Here is a 21,093-nt window from a genome sequence, read left to right on the forward strand (position 1 = left end):
CATCTTTCCTTGTGACAATATTGTCACCCACTGTAACTGAGAAGCCGTCGGTCTTGCCGAGTTTGTTATTTGAACCGAAGAGAATGGACTCCGTTTTGCCCATGTGTAATGATAGTTTGTTGTCGGCGAGCCATATGCAGATTTTGCCTAGTTCCGAGCTGAGGGTTTTTTCAACCTGTAACTTGTTCTTGTCAGAGACCAGCAGGGCTGAGTCGTCCGCAAACAGGAACAAGTTGCAGTCACAAGCTGACGACATGTCATTTGCATAAATTAGGAACAGTAACGGTCCTAGTATGCTTGCTTCCTTGTGGAACACCGCAGTTCACTGTGCAAGAACTGTACATACATACGCAGATATGATCTTAAATTGTGCGTACAAACTATTTAAGCAATTCTTCATTCACAAATGTTCTATTATTTTGAATTTGTTCATTGGTATGATCCAATATTTGAGCGGCTCAACACTGCTGTTAAATAATTTCTTGCCTTTGGAAACACTGGTTTTAATATTGGTGAACTTAAAAAAAGATATCATTCATTACAAATAGATATGGTGCATAATTTGCATATCAACACTGAATTTAGATTATGTTAGTGATGCAAACAAGAAAGACACAATATAGGCTTGTGATTGATAACGTGATAGTAGTGGCTTAAATTCAGAATGAAAACAAGGGAGGGAGAAACCATACATGTGTTTTATAGGCCACTTTATATATATACCTTTGGGAATAAGGTACAAAGGGATAATAATAATAAAACTTTATTTCGATGCTTGATTTTAGAATATATTACCATCAAAGATGCGGGTGGAGCTGTTGGTCGACTCTTAGTTATGACAGTGCTATTTCTATGTGACAACAGGGTGATGATTTATACTTTCTTTGAAGTTTGAAGAACCCTCAGGGACAACATAATACTCAGAAATCAACGACATATCTGTGTTTTAGTATTCTGATGGAGTGTCCAATTTATACCTACAATTCTAGGGCTGACCTTCGAAGCTTTTTTTGGCAATGAAAGCTTCGGGGCCGAGCTTCGATTTTAATTCGAAGCTTCGAAAAAAAGAAAAAAAATTCGTTAAATTTTTTTTTTAATCTTATGTTGTGGGACTTGTACAGCACTTTCATAAACTTTGTTGTTTTTAAATGTGCTCTATAAATAAAGTGGGTTGGATTAATTAATTAAGTAGCCCCTTTCGTGACTGAGCCAACAAGGTTTCACTCGGCTGTGTGATTTAATTCAAGGTGGATCGCTGTTGTCGTTTGAACAACATCAGATTTCATGGGAACTAACAATCCCCCAAATCAAGAATGTTTAAGATGAATGAAGTAAGATTTTGATTATTTGAAATATGGCCTGTGTAGACTAAACTATGCACAGAATTATGTCAGTCTACAAGGTCCGGATTCTACATGGTCCGGCAATGTAGACCTTGTAGACTCCACTACAGACCAATTATCAGTGAATGTTCATGCATTTTTAAGAAGGGCAACTTCCACAAAAAAACAAAGAACTCACCAAAACATCTCAGTAGCACCTTATCTACATTTTATTTCCTATTTTGTTTATTCATCCCAGTATCTTTCTTTCTTATGTGTGGAATTCTACAAGGCATGTAGGTGTATATGTATTTGAGGATGATATCCTTCAAACAGGCAATAGTGATGATATAATTTGGGCAGTGCTGAGCTGGGTTACTTTCCTCCAGTGTATTTGTCCCCCCCCGTCATTTAGCTGACGCTTTTATCCAAAACGACTTACAAGTTCTGTACGACAAGACAGCAAGAAGGGTACAACTCTATCAGCTGAGTAACAATGTTTATCAAAGTGTTGCGTGTTACAGTGTAGGTTCGTTTATTAGGAAAAGTGCATGACAGTAAGGTTAGTCACGGTTAGATTTTTTTTTTTTTTTATCATTTCAGATAATGGTTGAAGAAGTGAGTCTTTAGTCGACGGCGAAAGATTGGACGGGATTCGGCTGTCCTAACAGGGATGGGTAGTTCTCACACACACAAATCGAAGTAAAAAAAGAAAATTTGATTTTTTTTTAATGTTCGAAGCTTGTGCCATCGAACGAAGCTTCGAAGTATTTAAGACAGCCCTATACAATTCCATTAAGTCTGTGCTTTGCTAGCAGTAAAGACAAAATCATTTCATGATGACCCACTTAAAGGTTGCAGACTTCAGGCAGTCATTGATTATTTTTTATTATTATTGTTTATGGTAATTTATCCAATTATTTTTGGTCCCCTAAGGTGGGGGGGGGGGGGGGGACTATGAATATAAAAAGGCCTACAATTCTTAAATATAAGCACCCTCAAATTATAGCTGAAGTCATTGTTCCAGTTCAAATCCAATATGAAACACAACAAAATATTTCACTCAACACATGGCATGGAAACATGGCTGTCAATCATCTCAATGCAGGGCTATCACGACACCGTCAACCATCTCAATGCAAGGATGTCACCGTCAGTGTCAACCATCTCAATGCAAGGATGTCACCGTCATCTAGGGCTGTCTTAAATACTCCGAAGCTTCGTTCGATGGGCATGGGATACAAACAATGTTCCGCGACAACACAGATAATATTAATGACTACACGGAAACAGTGCTGGACTTTGTTTGTACTTTGGTATAGGGCTGGGCGATATGGCCTCTAAATGATTGTGATATTTTTTGGCCATATCACGATATATATCGCGATATTTTGACATTTCCTCTAAAGCACTTAATAATGCTTGATTTAACCCTTTGATGCATACAGTCACGCCAATATGATGATTATAATAAGTCCCTGCAACATATGTTTGCATTATTAAACCATGAAGATGCTTTAAAAAATAATTAAATGAAAATGTACTAAGAGTAGTCTACTAAGACTTTTGCACAGTACTGTGTTTTCTATCCACTTTAGCCAAACACACACACACGTATATATCCCCACCTGTCTGAAGAAGTCCACCATTATCCCTGTACCCAAAAAATCCAAGCCTGCTTGCCTCAACGACTACCGCCCTGTAGCTCTCACCTCCATAGCCATGAAGTGCTTTGAGAAGCTAGTGAAGGGCTACATCTGTTCCTCCCTCCCCATCAACCTGGACCCCCTGCAATTTGCATACCGCCCTAACAGGTCCACGAAGGACGCCATAGCCCATGTGCTGCACACAGCAGCATCACACCTGTACAAGAGGCAGGGGAATTATGTGAGAATGCTATTCATCGACTACAGCTCAGCATTCAATACCATAGTCCCCTCCAAACTCATAGCCAAGCTCAGGGACCTGGGCTTGAACTATGACCTCTGCCAGTGGGTCATGGACTTCCTGACGGGCAGACCCCAGGTGGTGAGAGCAGGCAACTGCACCTCCTCATCCATCACTCTCAACATAGGGGCCCCCCAGGGCTGTGTCCTCCTGAGTCCCCTCCTCTACTCCCTGTACACACATGACTGTGTGGCACAGCGGAACAACAACACAATCATCAAATTTGCTGACGACACAGTAGTGGTGGGTCTGATCTCTGCAAACGACGAGAGGGCCTACCTGGAAGAGGTAAAGGTTCTAGCGGGATGGTGTCAAGAGAACAGCCTCTCCCTGAACGTCAGCTAAACAAAGGAGATGATTGTGGACTTTAGGAGGTCAGAGACTACAGCCCCCTCAGCATCGACGGGGCACCGGTTGAGAGAGTGAACAGTTTTAAGTACCTCGGAGTCCACATATCCGAGGATTTGACATGGACCACACACATTGACAGTGTTATCAAGAAGGCACGACAACACCTCTACTTCCTTAGGCGCTTAACACTTTGAGTGCCACGGCCGAGAATTCTCGTTATTTCATGCCGACCGTTGAGTGCCACGGACGAGAAATCTCGTATTTTTTTATTAGCGATTTGAATTCATATTTCATCAATCTAGCCTCACGTTAGTGCTGCAAACTCTCTCTGAGCTTAGGGCTGGGCGATATGGCCTAAATATGATATCACGATATTTTCTGACCTTTCGGCGATACACGATACACATCACGATGTTTTTCTTTTTTTCCCCAAACAATTCATTATGAGGCTTACCAAGACACTGAAGACAGTATTTGAGTTTGCAAGCTAACATTAAAGACTAAATAAAATACCCATGCATTTAGCATTTTTATATTATATATTAGATTTAGATTATTGGATTATTAGATTATATATTGCATATATTTAGCAATGAGATATTATATGATTTAGATATGAAATATGATTAATTGAAAATGGGGGACCCTGATGTAAACAAGACGAAAGACTTTCTCTGGTCTGCATCCCCTTAACAATTGTATGTATTGAGCTGTACTGTACCCATTCTGCAATATGTTAATAAAGTTTTAAATCAATCAATCAATCAATAAATAGCATTTTAGCATTTTTATGAAACTACTGTATATTTGTATGTCTCTAAATGTTTTGATGAATTGAAAATGGAGGACCCTTATGTAAAAAAGCCGAACGTCTTTTTCTGGTCTTCATCCCCCAGTCCACTGTTGTTGTATTGAGCTGTACTGTATTGTACCCATTCTGCAATCGTTAATAACGTTTTCATTCATTCGATCATTCAGCCGGCAACAGCATAATTTTGATTGACAGTCGAGTCTGCCAATTACGTCACACCGATTGAACCCGCCCTGCTGTTCTTAGCACCAATCGGCAAGCTCTATGCGTTTTTTACTTCCGCAATTGATTTTGACGAGAGCTGAGCTCAGCTCAACGACAACAACAGCTCCCTGCGGCAGACGAGTGATTACCAGCGCACCGCAGCATGACTAAACAAGCCATAATGATTTTATTGCAACGAATGTTATAATAAAAGCCTTTCCATACATCTGTCTGATTGAAAACTTTATTAACAGACCGCAGAATGGGCATGCACAACTCCGCACGGGCTGAGATATGAACAGTAACGCTTGCTATCTATGTCGTCATCGGACGTTGCTATGTTTGGGTAAATACGCTAATGTTATTGAACGTGTAACTAACTATATAACGTTAATGCCACAAAACGAATGCCTTTGTTAATAATAATTAGTAACTTTGATGCAGTAGTGTGTGTGGGGGCGGCGTTGTTCAAAAGTTTGAACGGGTGTGGACCAGATTGACGCGACACAATCCTCTTGGGCAAAACATCACGATATCCACAATACGTTAAAAAAGTGTATCGTTAATGAACTGTACCCGATATTTATATAATATCGTCATATCGCCCAGCCCTATCTGAGCTCCATTGGGAAAATGCCGCCCCCTATCGTCTCTCCCTGTGGTACTGCACCCCTTTGGAATGGATTGAATGAAACGCATGGGGGGGGGAAATCCTGCTTCCTCATTTTACTTCAGGCAAGTCACCCGAGACGATCGGATTCATTGCCGAACCCCAGAACAGCGTGGAATACATATTTCCAGTACCCAGCGTTGGATCAATAAACGCGATCGATATTTGGAATGGCGATCAGGAATTGGAATAATCTTTTTGGAGAACATCTGATCTGAGGTAAGGAATCTATTTTACCAGTCTTAGGATAATCAGAGCTTTTTTCACAGAGATATCAACGTGTGCCCTATGTGTGTGTATGCGTGTGTGCTGATCAGGAAATGAGATTTTTCAGCCCGCTTCTCTACACATACTATCGATAATCGAACGATTCATAAATAGGCCGAAAAATTACAGTTTTTTGTGTATTCCAGAATATTCCAGTAAAGGGAGTTTGTCACAGAATCTTTATATTTTCCTGAAACTTTAAAAAAAACGAGTTTTTCAAAATGGTATAAAACGGAAATTAACCGATTAAAAAACAATCCCGTTTCGACAATGTTGACTGCAAGCAAGTCATTGATAAGCGACGGCCAGATTATACACATAGCCATAATTTAAGATCTAGTTTATGCGTTCGCAAATATGAGAGCGCCATCATTGAAGTGGGTGGTGGCACTCAAGCGCTAAATCGTGCGCCCCCTGCTGGCACTCAAAGTGTTAAGGAAGTTCAACGTGAGTCAGAAGATCCTCAAAAACTTCTACTCATGCACAATAGAGAGCATCCTGACTGGCAATATCACCTCCTGGTTTGGGAATAGCACTGCACAAGAACGCAGCAGACTACAGAGAGTGGCCCGTTCAGCCGAACGCACAATTGGAGGTGGGCTTCCCACTCTCCAAGACATTTACAAGAAGCGGTGCATGGGCAAGGCTAAGATAATAATCAAAGACTCCAGCCACCGAAACAACTGCCTCTTTGAACTGCTGCGGTCAGGCAAGCGATACCGGAGTCTCATGGCAAGCACAGAGAGACTCAGAAGGAGCTTCTATCCCCAGGCCATCAGGATGCTCAATGAACAATAAGCAAACCATCAACACACCCACAGCACACATACACTCACTTTAAATAAACAACACACTGTAGCACCCATTTTACCACTTTAGACACACTTTACACTTTATATTATTGGTAAGGAAATTGCACATCATTCTCATTCCTTATTGCACCTCACCACTACAAGGTGGCACCACAAGCTAAGCTATACCTCAAAATGTTTTGTACCAGCTGTACATACTGTATATATAGATACACTGAACAATTTTGTCGTTTACACTTGTTTACGTACTTGACTTTCTATTTTATACTTATTATACTTATTTTATACTATCTTGTTATTATCTAGCACACTCTCAGGAGCAACACAGAAAGAAACATTTCATGCAAAGTATTCTGTATTCTGTATGACAACTAATAAAGAAACTTGAACTTGAACGGGGAAAAGAAAAAAAGAACAATTCTATATATATATATATGAATTTTTTGTGTGCAAAATCAACTCTGCCTCTTTGTTAACTACAACAAGCAATGCTGTTTGTTATTTAAGATGAGGTCGGACTCGGCACTGACAGATTTGTGTTCATTGTGCTGCTTTTATAAAGCCTCAAATGACTGCTTACAATATTTCATGAAAGCAAACAGCAAAGTGTTTCGTTTGTCTAAGATTTAAAAAGGTTTAAACTTTACAGCACTGACAAAGTTGAACAGACAAAGTTGAACAAAGTGCTGTACAAGTCTCAAAAGAAAAAATTTAAAGAAAAAAAGAAAATTATCTCGAAGCTTCGAATTAAAAACGAATCTCGGCCCCCGAAGCTTCAAATGCCAAAAAAATATTCGAAGATCAGCCCTACAGTCATCCATCTCAATGCAAGGATGTCATGGTCATCCATCTCAATACAAGGATGTCACTGTCAACCATCTCAATGCAGGGATGTCACTGCATTGAATTTTCCTCATTTCGAGAGCTCACTACTCAAAACTAAGCTACTAAAACGTTGCCATAAATAGAAATACAACCTAGAAGTTCATCTCTAAGAAATAAGAAGGGATTCCCCATAACGAGGAAACACTGGAATTCTATAAATGTGAGAGTATAAATGGTACCTGTTTGCGGAGTCTTTTCAGTGGCAGCAAGCTCCTTGGTGTGTCGGCCTACTTTGAAGAAGGTAGCTAAGGCGGTCGGGGCCAGTCTCCCTCTCTTAGTGCTTCTTGGGGACTGAGGTCGTTTCCTGGGGGAAGAGAACAACCTGCGAGGAGAGTTCACCTTCTCTGTCGAATCGGAGAAGAAAAGTTCACTTTAAAAATGTTTCCATATTTATCTTGTAATAAGCCCATATATATTGACCCACAACAATCCACATAAGTTCATCTAATCGCTCACAACTGGTCAGAAACACAGGACGTTCCCGAGAATGTGGCGTGTACGTACTGGGAGAAGGCCCAAGCCTGGTGCTCCCTGCGCTGCTGCCGTAGCTGTTGAAGTAGGAGGGCTTGTGGGCGTTGACCCCCTGGATGTCCACCTGGTGGGACTGGGTGGCCTCCTTCAGCTGAGACAGGATGAGACGGCCACTCCGCTGGGATGAGGCGTTCACCTCGAACACCTGGAGAGAGAGGAGGAAGAGGAGGTAGACGCATGTAGAGGAGTTATATTCTTTACATTCAACAGGGATACCGTGTGGAACTGGGAAAGTCCCTTTTGAGTCATGCAGCTATCATTAAAAAGGAACACGACACAACAGCTAGGCTAGCTGATCCGTATCCGCTTCCATTCATTTGTACTAAGATAGGCTAGCTTGGAGCCAGATAGTTTTCTACTGGAAAGTGGTATCCATCTTCTGACTCTGGAGTGCATTTCTCAGAATGGTGTGTTCCTTTAAGGGTTATACAAATTAAGTGTGATTAAGGGTTATACAAATTAACTGTGATTGAGGGTTATACAAAGGACTTGACTTTGATGGAACAAGAGACACAAAATAGAGGTTAGGAGAGGCATGAGAAAAGAATATGACTCATAGGAATGAATGAGATGTAGGCATGTCCAAAAAGGAAAGAAATAATAATGGTAAATAATCCTATCCTAAACAAAGCATCCCTGATGGAAGCTAGTTTACACCAAGTCACTCGTCTCCTACAAGTCACTGTGTGTCTGGCAGGCTGGGACCACCAGTACCTTGAAGCCTAGCTCCTGGGCGCAGGCGTAGACAGCGGCGGTCTTGCCCACTCCGGTGGGTCCGGTGATGAGCAGCGTGTTGCACATCATGTCCTCTCCGTCCAGCGAGTCCTCCTCAACACCACAGTCCCAGTCAGAGTCTGGACAGAGACAGAGGTCTGAGGTCAGAGATGTTGTCTGCGTCAAACAAAAAGGAATACAGGGTCTTACTGGTCCAATGAAAAGAGTTCTTCACTCACCGTTGCCGCCTTCCTCCTGCTTCTTCTCCTGCTTTTTCCTCTCTTCTCGGTCAGCACGGAGCTTCCACTCCTTCAACCAACTGTATTCACAATGAATGAGTCTCTTTATACAGTGTGTCAAATCCAACGGAGCACCACAGGGATCTCACAATGGACCCTCAACTTGAAGACATTAATGTCACACAGCTACTGGTCATGTTCCGTTACCAAAGCTCCTTCAAGAACTACGATAAAATACTGTGGGCTAAAAACAGGGTAGACCTTTGTCGGACTAACCGGCGTAATATTAAGTACTTGCCAGTAGTGTAATCGATGCATAGCCATTAACTGACTTATCAAATCCTGTGGTCCAAGTTATGGCTGTGGTCCAAGCGAGACAGGCTGCTGCAGACAGGCAGAACTGGGGGTCCCGTAACAAAAAGGTTTTAAGCCATACCACAGCATGCAAACTAAAGTCTTAATCATCCACAATAGAATACAACATTCCTTTTCTATTTCCGACATTTGATTCTTGTCTCAGACCGTTGTGATATCTTGGAACCATTTTGTTTCTTGAAGAAGCCAGTGTAACAATGCACTGGGGCTGCCTAGCCAACTAGTTCCGGCATAGAGCGTCGGTCTGAGAGAAGAATCAAGCATCTGAAATACACAAGGACGGTTGTATTCTGTTGCGGAGGGTCAAAACATGCGTTTGTATGTTGTGGTGTGGATTAAAACCTTTTAGTTATCAATATCGTATGAAGCTGCCCGGCTCGCTCAGAACACGGCTAGAACTTGGACCATGGGACACTACTAGGTCTGCTAATGGCTATCATAGGCTATGCATCGATTACACTGGCAAGTATTTCATACCACTTGATGAATGTATAACAAAAAACAACAGTACTGTCCCATTAACCCTTTCACTGCCACACTACAGACGGTTAACCCTTTGTGAAAGGGTTAAAGCCAGCCAAGTGCCCGTTATGGCCTTCAGTTCCAGCAGCCCCTTTACCTGTGCAACCTCTTGACTGAGGAGGCGTTGCCGATGACGTCACTGGAGTGCTGAGGCTGATACTTCTCCGTCCACAGCACATCCTCCTTCACCACTGTGCCTGATAAGACCAACAGCCGAGTAGGTTAGTTCAGTTACCATGCAGGGAGATCGCTTGCAGGCTCATTGTGCAATGGAATGGTGGAGGAACAGGAACTGCTAACTGTCCCTGTACGGGTTCTCAATTGGCACGGTGGGGCGGGGGTGGTTAGCACTGTTTCCCAACAGCGAGAAGGTGCTGCGTTCAAACCCCAGCAGGGGGCCTTTCTGTGTGGAGTTGGCATGTTCTCGCCACGTTTCCTCCCACAAAACAAAAATGTTATGTAAAATCTGTAAGCAAAGCACACGATTCGGGCGCTCTTTATTTTTGGGCAAGTTATTATAAAAAAGTAATTAGTTACAGTTACTAGTTACTTCTTCCAAAAAGTAACTAAATTACTTACTCATTTACAAATTATAAAAGTAACTAGTTACTTCAGAAAGTAACTATTGCGTTACTTTCAAGTACATTTTTAAATGCTCAAATGTGACCCCACCTCCACCCCTCTTTAACACTTTGAGTGCCCACCACGACATAACGTCTTATCAGCCCGCCCCCTGAATGCCCACCACGACAATTAGCGTGTGATTTTTTTATTAGCGATCTGAATTCACATTTCATCAACCGAGTCTCATTGGGAAACCAGCCCCATCAGGAGCTCAGATGTGAAAAAAGCGCCCCCTATCGTCTCCCAGATGGTAATGCACCCTTTTGGAATGGACTCAATGAAAATGGATGAGAAAAGAAAAATCCGGAATCCACATTTTACTTCTCAGGCATGTAACCCGAGCCGATTGCAGTCATTCTGGTCCCTCAGAACAGCGTGGAATATGTGTTTCGAGCACCCAGCGTTGGATCAATAAAAGCGATCGATTTTTGGAATGGCGATCAGGAATTGGAATGATCTTTTTGGAGAACATCTGATCTGAGGTAAGGAATCTATTTTACAAGTCTTGGGATAATCAGAGTTGTATTTGCTGAGCTCTCAGCGTTCGCCCTATGTGTGTGTGTGTGTGTGTGTGTGTGTGTGGGCGATGGCTTTGAGGAAATCAGAGAATAGATTTTTCAGATCGCCTATATAGCGTGCATACGTACACATATACTATCGATAATCTAGCGTTTATTTGAAAACTATTCATAAATAGGCCGAAAGATTACAGCGGTTTTGTGTATTCTAGAATATTCCAGTACAGGGCGTTTATTATAGAATCTTTTTATTTTCCTTGAAAACGAGGGCTTTTTAAAATGCTATAAAACAAGAATTAACCGATAAAAAAACAATCCGCTTCAACAATGTTGACTGGAAAACGAGTCATTGATAAGCGACGGGCAGATTAGACACAGCCATAATTTAAAACATAGATTAGGCGTTATTAACGCTAACATTGAAGTGGATGGTGGGCATTCAAGCACTAAATCGTGCGCCCCCTGCTGGCACTGAAAGTGTTAACGGAACATAAAATACATGTGCATGTTCAATTATTTATGATAAATCTGAATATTATAATGAAATGGACACTTAATACAATACATTACTAACATAAACAATGTACACAAATCTAAACTATTTTAATGTTGCTGTGGGACAAAGTGAGACTAGCCTCCAATCAAATGCCATGTATGTAGATATTATAATTACTATGTTTATATAGTGGATCGATACAAATAACACAATAGATGTTTTGGAACTTTTGATATTTATTGCCCCTCAACAGGCCACAACTGGGCAAAATAAAATTATGCTCGTTAACACATTCGTGGCCAACCACGTATATATACGTGTTTCGGATCCAACGCTTGAGGGCCAACCACGCATATATACGTGGTTAGGGATGGGTACCGAATTCAGTACTTTTAAAGGTAGTTACAGAAACACGTCGGTACTACCGAGTATCGATTCACGTGAGATACCGTTGTCGGTATAAAAAATAAAAACTTTTTTTTATGATTATTATTATTGTTCTTAAAAAAACAAGAATTCTTTTTTATACAAAAAAAAAGTATATATATATATGTTAAGTCCGATGACGTCAAGGTTTCGTTTATCGCTAAACAAAACCGCACAAACGCCATGTGTTGCGCACAATACATGTTTACCTAGGATTTGACTATAAGTAAAGCAGTTGGGGCAATATGGCAAGTCGAAAACGGTCGCAAGTGTGGTTACACATTATGAAAATAGATGCCGACAACGCTCTCTGCAACATTTGTAACGCGACGTGCAAAGCAGGGAAGGGTAATACAAGCAACTTGAGGAAACACTTGGTCAAACACAGCATCTTTTTGAAAGCTGAAGATTGTAGCATCTTTGATGCAAAGAAATGCAAGCCTAATGAGCCTCTCTTTGGGTGTTTGCTATTCATATTGGGGACTGGAGAGTAGGTCTCTGATATCTTGGTAGTGGGCAGGTTGTTAGAAAGTGTAGCTCAGTTTCCACATCTGCTCTGTCTGACATGGCTGTTAGCCTAGCCACAGAGCGTCTTTAGAGGAGAGGAGATTGAATCCGGGACACTCTCCTCTACAAAGGGTGGGCGATACTGCCACCTAGCAGGATTCGGCCGGCATTGCAATCTCGGCGTCTCAGAATGAGTCCCAATGATACACAGAGGTCCGTGAGACTATATAGAATAAAAAAATCGAAAAAACGATAGAAAACCCGACTATACTCGGGTTCTGGCGCTCAACGGTATTGGTATTACAACTCTGTACATACATCCGATTAGCACTACACTCAGTAGTACTAATTTATATATTTTATACTCAGTTGAATCAACTATACATTGTATATTACTATTGCACTTTACTGTTACATTTACACTCTGGTTGGATGCCAAACGTATTTTCTTTGAACTGTACTTGTGCTGTACAATGACAAAAAAATGTAATCTAATCTAATCGAAATAGTTAGGATGTGTCAAATCCAGAGAAGGTAGTTCCCCAAGTGGATATATAAAAGGTTCAACTTAACTTAATATTGTCCCGAGGAGTTCTCAAGACAACACTTTGATCAAAATAAAAGATCAGTAAGATCACAACATTCTACAACTGAATAAAGAATAACAGAAATAGGTGAAGTGAGGGGCGGCTAGGTGGCGCAGTGGGCAAGGCACTCGCCACCAACGCAGGAGATGCTAGCTCTCGGCGTTGCTAGCAGCTTGGCTGGTCGTTCATACTAATACAATTGGCAGTGTTAGGGGGTGGGAAGCTGGTGGGTGGGGATCGGACGTTGTGGACAGCGACTCCTACAGGTCGGTTGGTGCGCCTGCGCAGTAGAATCAGGAAGCGACGAGGGCGGCGTGTCCCTCCCACGCAGACCCTCGCCGCTGAGAGATCGCGCTGTGCAGGTGAAAATGATGCGACGGCTGCCTCCTCGAGTACCGGAGGGGACACGTGATGCAAGGCTTCGTCCACATTGCAGCTGACCAGTGGGAGGCATGGCCTAACAACGTTCGAGACAGGGGAGGGTAGAATTGGACAATGCGAAATTGGAGACAAAAAGAGAAAAAGTAGATAAAAAAAAAGAAATAGGTGAAGTGGTTCAGGAGAGTTGGTTCCTCACCTTCCTTCACTCCCAAGGGAGAGTCGTCCAGCACCACGATACAGTCACTCTGTGAGGGGAGAGGAGTGGTCTCTACCGAAGGTTTAGTCTTCTCCCTCTCCTCTTCCTCCAGTTTGCGTCTCTGGGCACGGCTCAAACGCCCTCCCCGTTTAGGAGGCTCGGGGGTGGAGTCCTGCTCCTCCTTCTCCGACCCTCTGGACCTCTGCTTCTTCGCCACCTTCCCAGTCGGCTCTCCCTCCTCCTCCCTCTTCCTCTTCCCTCCTACTGGCTCTGCGGACGCTGTGGCGGCACACAGTCCGGCCTCCACCTCTGAACGGCAAAGACGGGAGAGTTCAGAATGAAAGCTAAACTCCTTGCTGCTCCCAGCAGTTGGAATGACAATCACATGCAAAAGACAAATTGATCCCGCTCACTACACTACAGGACTCTAATCGCAGAGTTGTTTACAACTGTCACCCAATGGCGGAGATATTTACATTATAAAAAAGTAACTGTACTTACAGTAAATTTCATTCATGGTTTTTGCTGCCCTGTCAGGGGCGCCTGGTGGTACCGATACTGAATCCAGATTGAACTCTGCCATTGGAAAGGGGAGATTTGGCCCGGTCCATAGATGTGACTTGGCCATAATAAGGTAATTTATAGGCCTGATATTCTATAGTCTATATTCATATTTCAAATTGAACATGGAATTGGATACTCTGTACTGTAAACCATCTGCCCTTTATTCACTTGCTTAGATTTTTTATACACGTTATCTCAAGAAGGTGCTGAATGAGCTCAGTGGCAATTTTTCACGTCTGGTCAATGTTAGCATGGTGTTATTCACCGTCAAAGATGAAAGAAATATATATATATATTAGGGATGTCCGATATTATCGGCCGACCGATATTATCGGCCGATATCAGCAGTAAAATGTGATATCGGAAAATATCGGTATCGGTTTAAAAAAAATAAAAAAACAACAATATTATATATATCCAGTGAAATTATTAGTTACCTGAAATTATTCAGTTTTTTGGACGGGGAAACCCTGCATATATCGGTATCGGTTGATATCGGTTGATATCGGTATCGGAAATTAAGAGGTGGACAATATCGGAATATCGGTATCGGTAAAAAAGCCAATATCGAGCATCCCTAATATATATTGATGTTATCCTTTGGTTCATTACAATTTACTCAAGCCTAGTAACAGACAATATTTCTGACACTGGAAAACAGAAAGTGACGGCCCTAGTTGCTGATCAAGGTCAACGTTTTAGCCGCTGATGTAGAGATTACTAAGCTTTCTGGCTGAGGGATGAGGTTGTAAAATCAGCAGGCTGATTCCAGACTGATGCCTGGCGTCCGCTTGGCAGTCTGACCTGAGGCTGTGTTCTGCTGGAGGTGGTCTGCGCGCCTCTTCAGGAAGCGAGTGAGGAACCTCTGGACGGGGAAGGGAGGGTTACAGGCACTGATCTCCTCCATGAGGACCTGACGGACACATTCGGAGAACTCCTCTCTCCAGCCAGAACCCTGAGACAGGACAAGACGCTGTTAAGTCCCTCCAGTTAACAACAATTACATATTGAAATAAAAGTAACTTTGTCTATTTCTCGTGAAGCCATTCAAACCTACCCTTTCACAAAGCGCTCTGGAGGCTGGTTTGGTCTTGCAGCAGAAGGAGCCGCTGAGAGGTGGGAGGGGGTTAGGTGTTGTGCAGTAAAGCTCCTTCAGACAGCATAAGAGAGACGACTCGGGCCAGACGGGACTCCAGAGAGGACAGTCTGTCAAAAGGAGCACAAATGGCAACCATTCAGTGGGGGGAAATACTGGTGCTTATTTGTCCACTAATCGTTGCTAGGGTCTTTTGGTCGATTAATTGTCATCAATTATTAATGTCATGTTATTCCTGAGAAATTACACACACCGTTAATTGCACAAGAACTCTCACATATAAGCTTTGATCAACACTAAATGTCTTTTAACATCTACATTCAAAGACAACAATAAAAACAATGTCACAGATTTGTCAAAGATTAGATTGATTAGCTGATTAGTCAAGAAGCAGATCTTACCCTGTGGTGTTTGAACATAACACGGATATCATTTACATTTATCGGACGCTTTTATCCAAAGTGACTTACAAGTTCTGTACTGCAAGTCAGCAGGAAGGGTACAACTCTGGCAGCTAAGTAACATTGTTCATCAAACAGTGTCGAACTTGAGTGCTACAGTCTTGAGTGCATAGTAATAAAGACATATTAGCATAGTAGGTAGTAATATAGGCATGGTAGATTCCTAAGTAGCAGAGTACATACTAGTAAAAGACAGTACGAAGGTTTTATTATCATTATTATTTTTATATAACAGCTTGCCCTGTGGTGTTTGAACATAATTGATATACAACTATAAGTGAACAGCTTACCCTGTGGTGTTTGAACCCACAACTCTGATATACCACTATAAGTGAACAGCTTACCCTGTGGTGTTTGAACACAACTCTGATATACAGCTATACGTGAACAGCTTACCCTGTGGTGTTTGCAACACATGTACAACAGTCTGGAAGGAGGCGCAGGAGAGGGAGTAAGCCTCATTGGTAGCAGCAGTCTTGGCGATCTGCTTCTTGAAGGACTCTGGAAGGCCACTCTTGAGGAAGTCTCTGCGCGCTCTGGACTGCTCCCCGTCCTGAGAGTTCTCAGAGCCCTCTTGGCTGCTCTCATCAAAGATGGACACCACCGCCGATGACCTCTGACCTTTCTTCCCCAAGGAGGAGGCTACTGGAAACATACAACACTATTAGTGTTCTTCTATAAAGTAGAAATAAACACAATACACCTTTTCATAGCAGGTGATAACGACAATAGCCTATATACTGAAAACCATCCGATTTCCCCTTGTGGATAATAAAATGACCAGATTACTCAGCATTAACAGCTCCTGACTAAATATATGAACAATGCAGGTAACCAAATCAAATTCTTATGTATACCACCATTGGAGGGGGGAAAAAATCTCATTAACCCATTCTCTGCCGGGCATTGTACCCATCATTGTACCCTCTCTGCCAGCGCTATAAGTCTATGGAGATGTTCACCTTCTTTGCAGGGCTATAACTTTTTTAATTGTATTGCTAAATTGACATTACTATGGCCCATTCAACATCAATTATCTATCGTTCAGGATGTAGGAACGTTTTACTTTTTCATTCACATTCATACTAAAATACCGTCTAGAGTATAAATATGTTTTTATCGTTTTCTGCAGTATTTCATAGAACGTGAGATAAAATGCATATATTAGATGATCAAATGCAGTTGGATACCGATCAACGTTATATTAAGAATTTCAACTGTACATGGTCCTAAACGTCATGACTGGTCATCTGCGGGTGAACGGAGGGGGGGGGTCGTTTATAATTCAATGACCGACGTTAAATGATTCATGTAGTATGGGTGATATATTGATCAGAGCAGTTTGTATCGAAAATGGTAAAGAAAAACGCTGAAACTCACCCCAGTCTCCTCGTAGCGTTGGGCGATGAGAGTGGAGCAAACAGATCCCAATTATGGGATGTTGATTGATGCGATCCATTTCCGGTTTGTATATTACTAATACACGTCCAAATCATGTTGATTATAATATATTGAGCCCCGGGACGATAAGCGAGTGGCCGGACGAAAATAGGGGACGGACCGATCTACAATGGGCACTTCCGGTTTGGCAACTCGCAGATCGGCCACCAGGTGGCGGTATTGAAGCGTTGCAGAGTTGTGATGGCTCAGACAGCATCACCCAAGACTCCGTGGGTGAAATATGAATACCATGACGAAAATATGAAATATTGATCTCAAAAACGCCTTACGGAGTTATTGGCAGACAACGCATGGCGGAGAAACCCGCCTTAACACGTGATTGGCGGAGAATGGGTTAAAAAAATGTAGCTAAAGGTTCATTTCTGATTGTGACTTAAACCTGCAGAATTCAGGGGGAACCACTACAGAGGTTCTCTCTCATGAAAACGGGACAAATGATCTCAAAATGTATAATCTTGTTGCAGATGTTATTGCCCAGTCAGGAATAAAAGTGACATGCTACCTTGTGGAGTTTTGGTCTCTTTGCTGACAGGCGACGGTTTCCCCAAGACGTCGTGAAGACTGCGTAAATGTTTCTGGGCTTTGCCTTCTTTCTGAGCAGGACTCTGCACATCCTCCAGGCAAATGATTGAATCCTGATGAAAACAAACCATGTCCCGTCAGAACGGATGATGTGATGGTTTAAACCAGCAGTTCTCAAACTACGGGTCGTGACCCAAAGTGGAGTCGTTGGTACTGGTAGGTGACAGCGCATTGGCAAGTAAAAATAAAAATCTATAATTTATGTTCTGGCAACATATTTTGGCTAAATATGCCTTGTTTTATAAATGTGTATTGATAACAGTGCTGTAATTAAATGTTCTAATAAGTATGCTTGAGCAAGTTCAACGTGTGCTTTTATTTTGATATTCCTTAATTCCACATTGAAATTACGCAATACATTAAGTGTGGGGTCACCAAAAAAAATCCTAAATTAAATGGGGTTGTGGTATAAAAAGGTTTTTGAGAATCCCTGGTTTAAACAAAGCTCAGTCTCTCCACACACAACAAGCAAATTACCATATACACATAATATACACAAGAGCAAAATGGCCGGCGTGTGAATATGGTGGATAAAACATACAGGCAGATAGGAAGGGAACGCAGGGTGTTGTTACAGTACCTCGTCTTCGCAGTAACTCCGCTGGGTGGAGGCCTGAGGGCGCGAGGAGCGTCGCACTGGGGCCTTGTCCTCAGCAGCAGCTTTCTTACTCTGCTGGATGGCTTTAGCTTTCTCCACCAATCTCTTAGCTCGCTTCCTCCTCTTTGAGGCGTCCGACGTCTGAAAGAGAGGGCGTTTTCCATCGTCAAATGACCCGACCTCAAGAACAAACTCTTCTTAGGGAAGAAATACAGTCTGTACTTACGTTAGAGGCTAAAGGACTAAGTATTTCAACATCACTCCCACCCTCAGACGCAGGCGTATTTCGTTGGACTCTGGTAAATTTCATCCTAAGGATAAAAACAGAAACTTATTGCGATATTTTAACAAACACAATATTGAGAATTTGTGAGATTAAATATTCTATGTTTCTATTCTATTCATGCAGATTCTATTTTTAATTATAGGGTCATGTTCATCTTTCATGTCATTGTGTTTTGTGCCTCTACATTTCATGCCATTGTTGTGTTTCATGCATATGGCTGCCACATGAATTTCCCCTCTAAATAAAGTTAAATATTAATTAAATAGAATACAATTCAGAGAGCATGACTAGCACTAGATCACACCATCGATCATGCATGTCTCACCTAATTGGACTCTCTTTCGCGTCAGCTGGACAAACCACCTCTGCCTTAAACACTCTGCGTTTGGACTTGTGTGTCTTCGGGGTGGCCATCAGGAAAGGGCTGTCCTGGGTTACGGAGACATCCTTTGATCTCTCTTCGCTCCTGGTTTTCCGGACAGGGGTAGAAGCGTCATCCACAGGTGGCGGCTTGCGGGAGGAGGCCTCTCTCCTGGACCTCCTGACAGCTGGGACGGAGGCGGACTGCTCCTCCTCCGTTTTAGCATCAGACCCCTCCGTGGCAACTGGCGTTTCTTGACCAGCGGCAGCAGATGAGGAGTCTTCCTCCTCGTCCGTCTTTAGGACCTTCTTCTTCCTACCTTTTCTCGCCGGTTTCTTCCCGCTTCCCTTCTTCTCCGAGTCAGCAGTAGTGGGTTGCTCCTCGGATGGTCCCACTACAATGTCCTTCTCCGCTGCCTGGTCCCCAGTCTCCGACGTGGTCTCTGCAGGCTGCTTCAGCTTGGCTTGGCTCTTACCAGGCTTGGTCTTGGCCCCGTCCAGGCCGGGCCGCTTGAAGGCAGCCATGAACTGCTTCCTCTCCACCTGGCTACATTTAGACACGGACTCACTCTCGACCACAGCAAGCTCCAGATCTTCCTCTTGGAGAACCACGTTGGATTTCCGCTTGGGCATTACAGAGGCAGGGAGAAGCTCTGGTGTGACCTGGGAGCTAGGGGACACTCCCGTATTCCCCTCTGATGGGCTGCCTGCCCCTTTCCCCTTGGTGAAGATGGAGGCCATCTTTCCCATGGCTTTGGCTGGTTCCCGTTTGGCAGAGATGGCATGCACCTCTGCCTGGAAAGTGAGGGTTCGGGGCGAGACCTGCTGGGTAGGTGGTTCCTCCAAAGCCTGCTTTTCACCAGCTTTAGGAAAATCCAATCGGTCTGTCTCCTCTGTCGTAATTTGACACTCCTCCTCATCCTCCTCCTGACTCTGCAGGAAATCCTCAAATGAGATGGTGACCGTGCTGGAGTTTAGCTGAGAGACATTGACCTCCATACTGACATCCCCCAGAGGCTCCGCCTCTTCCACCTCCGCCTCAGGCTGCGCAGGCTTAGATTTGGTCTTCCTGGGGTTTCTCGCAGCAGGTTTGACCCGCTTCACCTTATCTTTAGAAGGTGCCGTCGGAGATGAGCCGTTACATTTCAATTTGGGCTTAAGCTTCATGTGGCCCCCGCCTTCTTCGCAGTGTTCAACGTCCTGGTCCCGCTCGACAACAGTGACAGTGTCTGTATCGTTCCCCCGTGAGGTCTCTTCAAACATGCACACCTCAGCGCTAAGCCTGGCCAGCAGAGCTGCTGTGTCACTACCCAGGTAACCACAGCTGGTGACAGACTGTCCTGTCAGCTGCTCCATAATCAGAGAGTCGTCGTCCTCCTCCGTGGGGCTAGTGGCCTCGGGCTCCTGCAGCCTCCTGGCAGCCTTACTAGGCTTCCTTCCCCGTTTCTGGGGAGGCTTGCCGGGCTGTTTCACTACCGCCTCTGGGCTGGGTTGTTTCTCTGCAGATTGAGGCCTGTGGCGGTTCTCCTTTGCCAGTTCTGGAGTGGCTGTCCTCTCCTTTGCCAGTTCTGGAGTGGCGGCCCTCTCCTTGGACAACAGGGTCTTCCTACTGAAGTAGTCCATGATGTTGTTGGAGCGAGGAGGAGAGAAGGGCTTCTCCATGGGCTTGGGCACGGGGGAAAAGTAGCTTGTGATTGTTTTGACAACAGGGACATCACCATCTTTGCGTGATTTCTTACAAGGCTGTGAAAATAGTGGGGGTTGTCAAATATGAAGAAGCGTGTGAATGGAACAGATTATCATAAAGCATTTATACTACTTCACAGACATAAACATGGAATACTGATATACATATCTAGTCAACACAGTGCAACCTTAACATACCTGAGTCTCAAAGTCCTCAATGACAGCTGCCATAGCAACAACGCCAGCCATATTAACTGACCTGATGGAGAGAAACACGTTGTTTAAATAAGTGACAGCCTAATGATGACAGGACTAGACAAACAGTGACAAGAGTGGCAATGCACCACTTTGTGATTTTTCTGAATCACAAAGTACGTTCAAATATAAAATCAGCCAAATCAACATCCTAAACCTTTCACTTTGGCACTGGCAAGACGTAACGTTACCAAACCCCTGAGAATAAATATCACAAGGACCTGACATTTATGTAACTAAAGGACCCACCCACCCCCTGCTAATGTACAGTCCCCTCCCCATCATATGTATATACTCTGTCAGGATCTATGGGTAACAGTACTGTATATTTGCATATCGTATATGTCACAAATGTAACA

The 21,093-nt window shown here is 43.2% G+C and overlaps 1 protein-coding gene across 2 annotated transcripts in view; it reads right to left on the reverse strand.

Annotated features, from left to right (window-relative positions):
- Nucleotides 1–21,093, reverse strand: part of atad5a (ATPase family AAA domain containing 5a) — a 38,021-nt gene that overhangs the window by 16,186 nt on the left and 742 nt on the right. Inside the window, exons 2-15 of one of the 2 annotated variants that reach the window (XM_084328426.1) lie at nucleotides 20,678–20,738; nucleotides 18,759–20,536; nucleotides 18,374–18,458; nucleotides 18,130–18,288; nucleotides 17,470–17,602; nucleotides 15,903–16,151; nucleotides 15,007–15,155; nucleotides 14,754–14,904; nucleotides 13,386–13,694; nucleotides 9,748–9,847; nucleotides 8,754–8,833; nucleotides 8,515–8,654; nucleotides 7,774–7,945; nucleotides 7,449–7,613 (exon numbers count right to left, since the gene is read on the reverse strand). In XM_084328426.1, the coding sequence (XP_084184552.1) occupies nucleotides 7,449–7,613; nucleotides 7,774–7,945; nucleotides 8,515–8,654; nucleotides 8,754–8,833; nucleotides 9,748–9,847; nucleotides 13,386–13,694; nucleotides 14,754–14,904; nucleotides 15,007–15,155; nucleotides 15,903–16,151; nucleotides 17,470–17,602; nucleotides 18,130–18,288; nucleotides 18,374–18,458; nucleotides 18,759–20,536; nucleotides 20,678–20,728 (3,721 nt within the window). In that variant the 5' untranslated portion in view covers nucleotides 20,729–20,738. Of the gene's footprint in view, nucleotides 1–7,448; nucleotides 7,614–7,773; nucleotides 7,946–8,514; nucleotides 8,673–8,753; nucleotides 8,834–9,747; nucleotides 9,848–13,385; nucleotides 13,695–14,753; nucleotides 14,905–15,006; nucleotides 15,156–15,902; nucleotides 16,152–17,469; nucleotides 17,603–18,129; nucleotides 18,289–18,373; nucleotides 18,459–18,758; nucleotides 20,537–20,677; nucleotides 20,739–21,093 lie in introns of both variants that reach the window. The other variant, XM_084328425.1, reaches the window with a different exon arrangement.

Source organism: Notolepis coatsorum (assembly GCF_963971535.1).
Source record: "Notolepis coatsorum genome assembly, chromosome: 14".
Lineage (NCBI taxonomy): Eukaryota > Metazoa > Chordata > Actinopteri > Aulopiformes > Paralepididae > Notolepis > Notolepis coatsorum.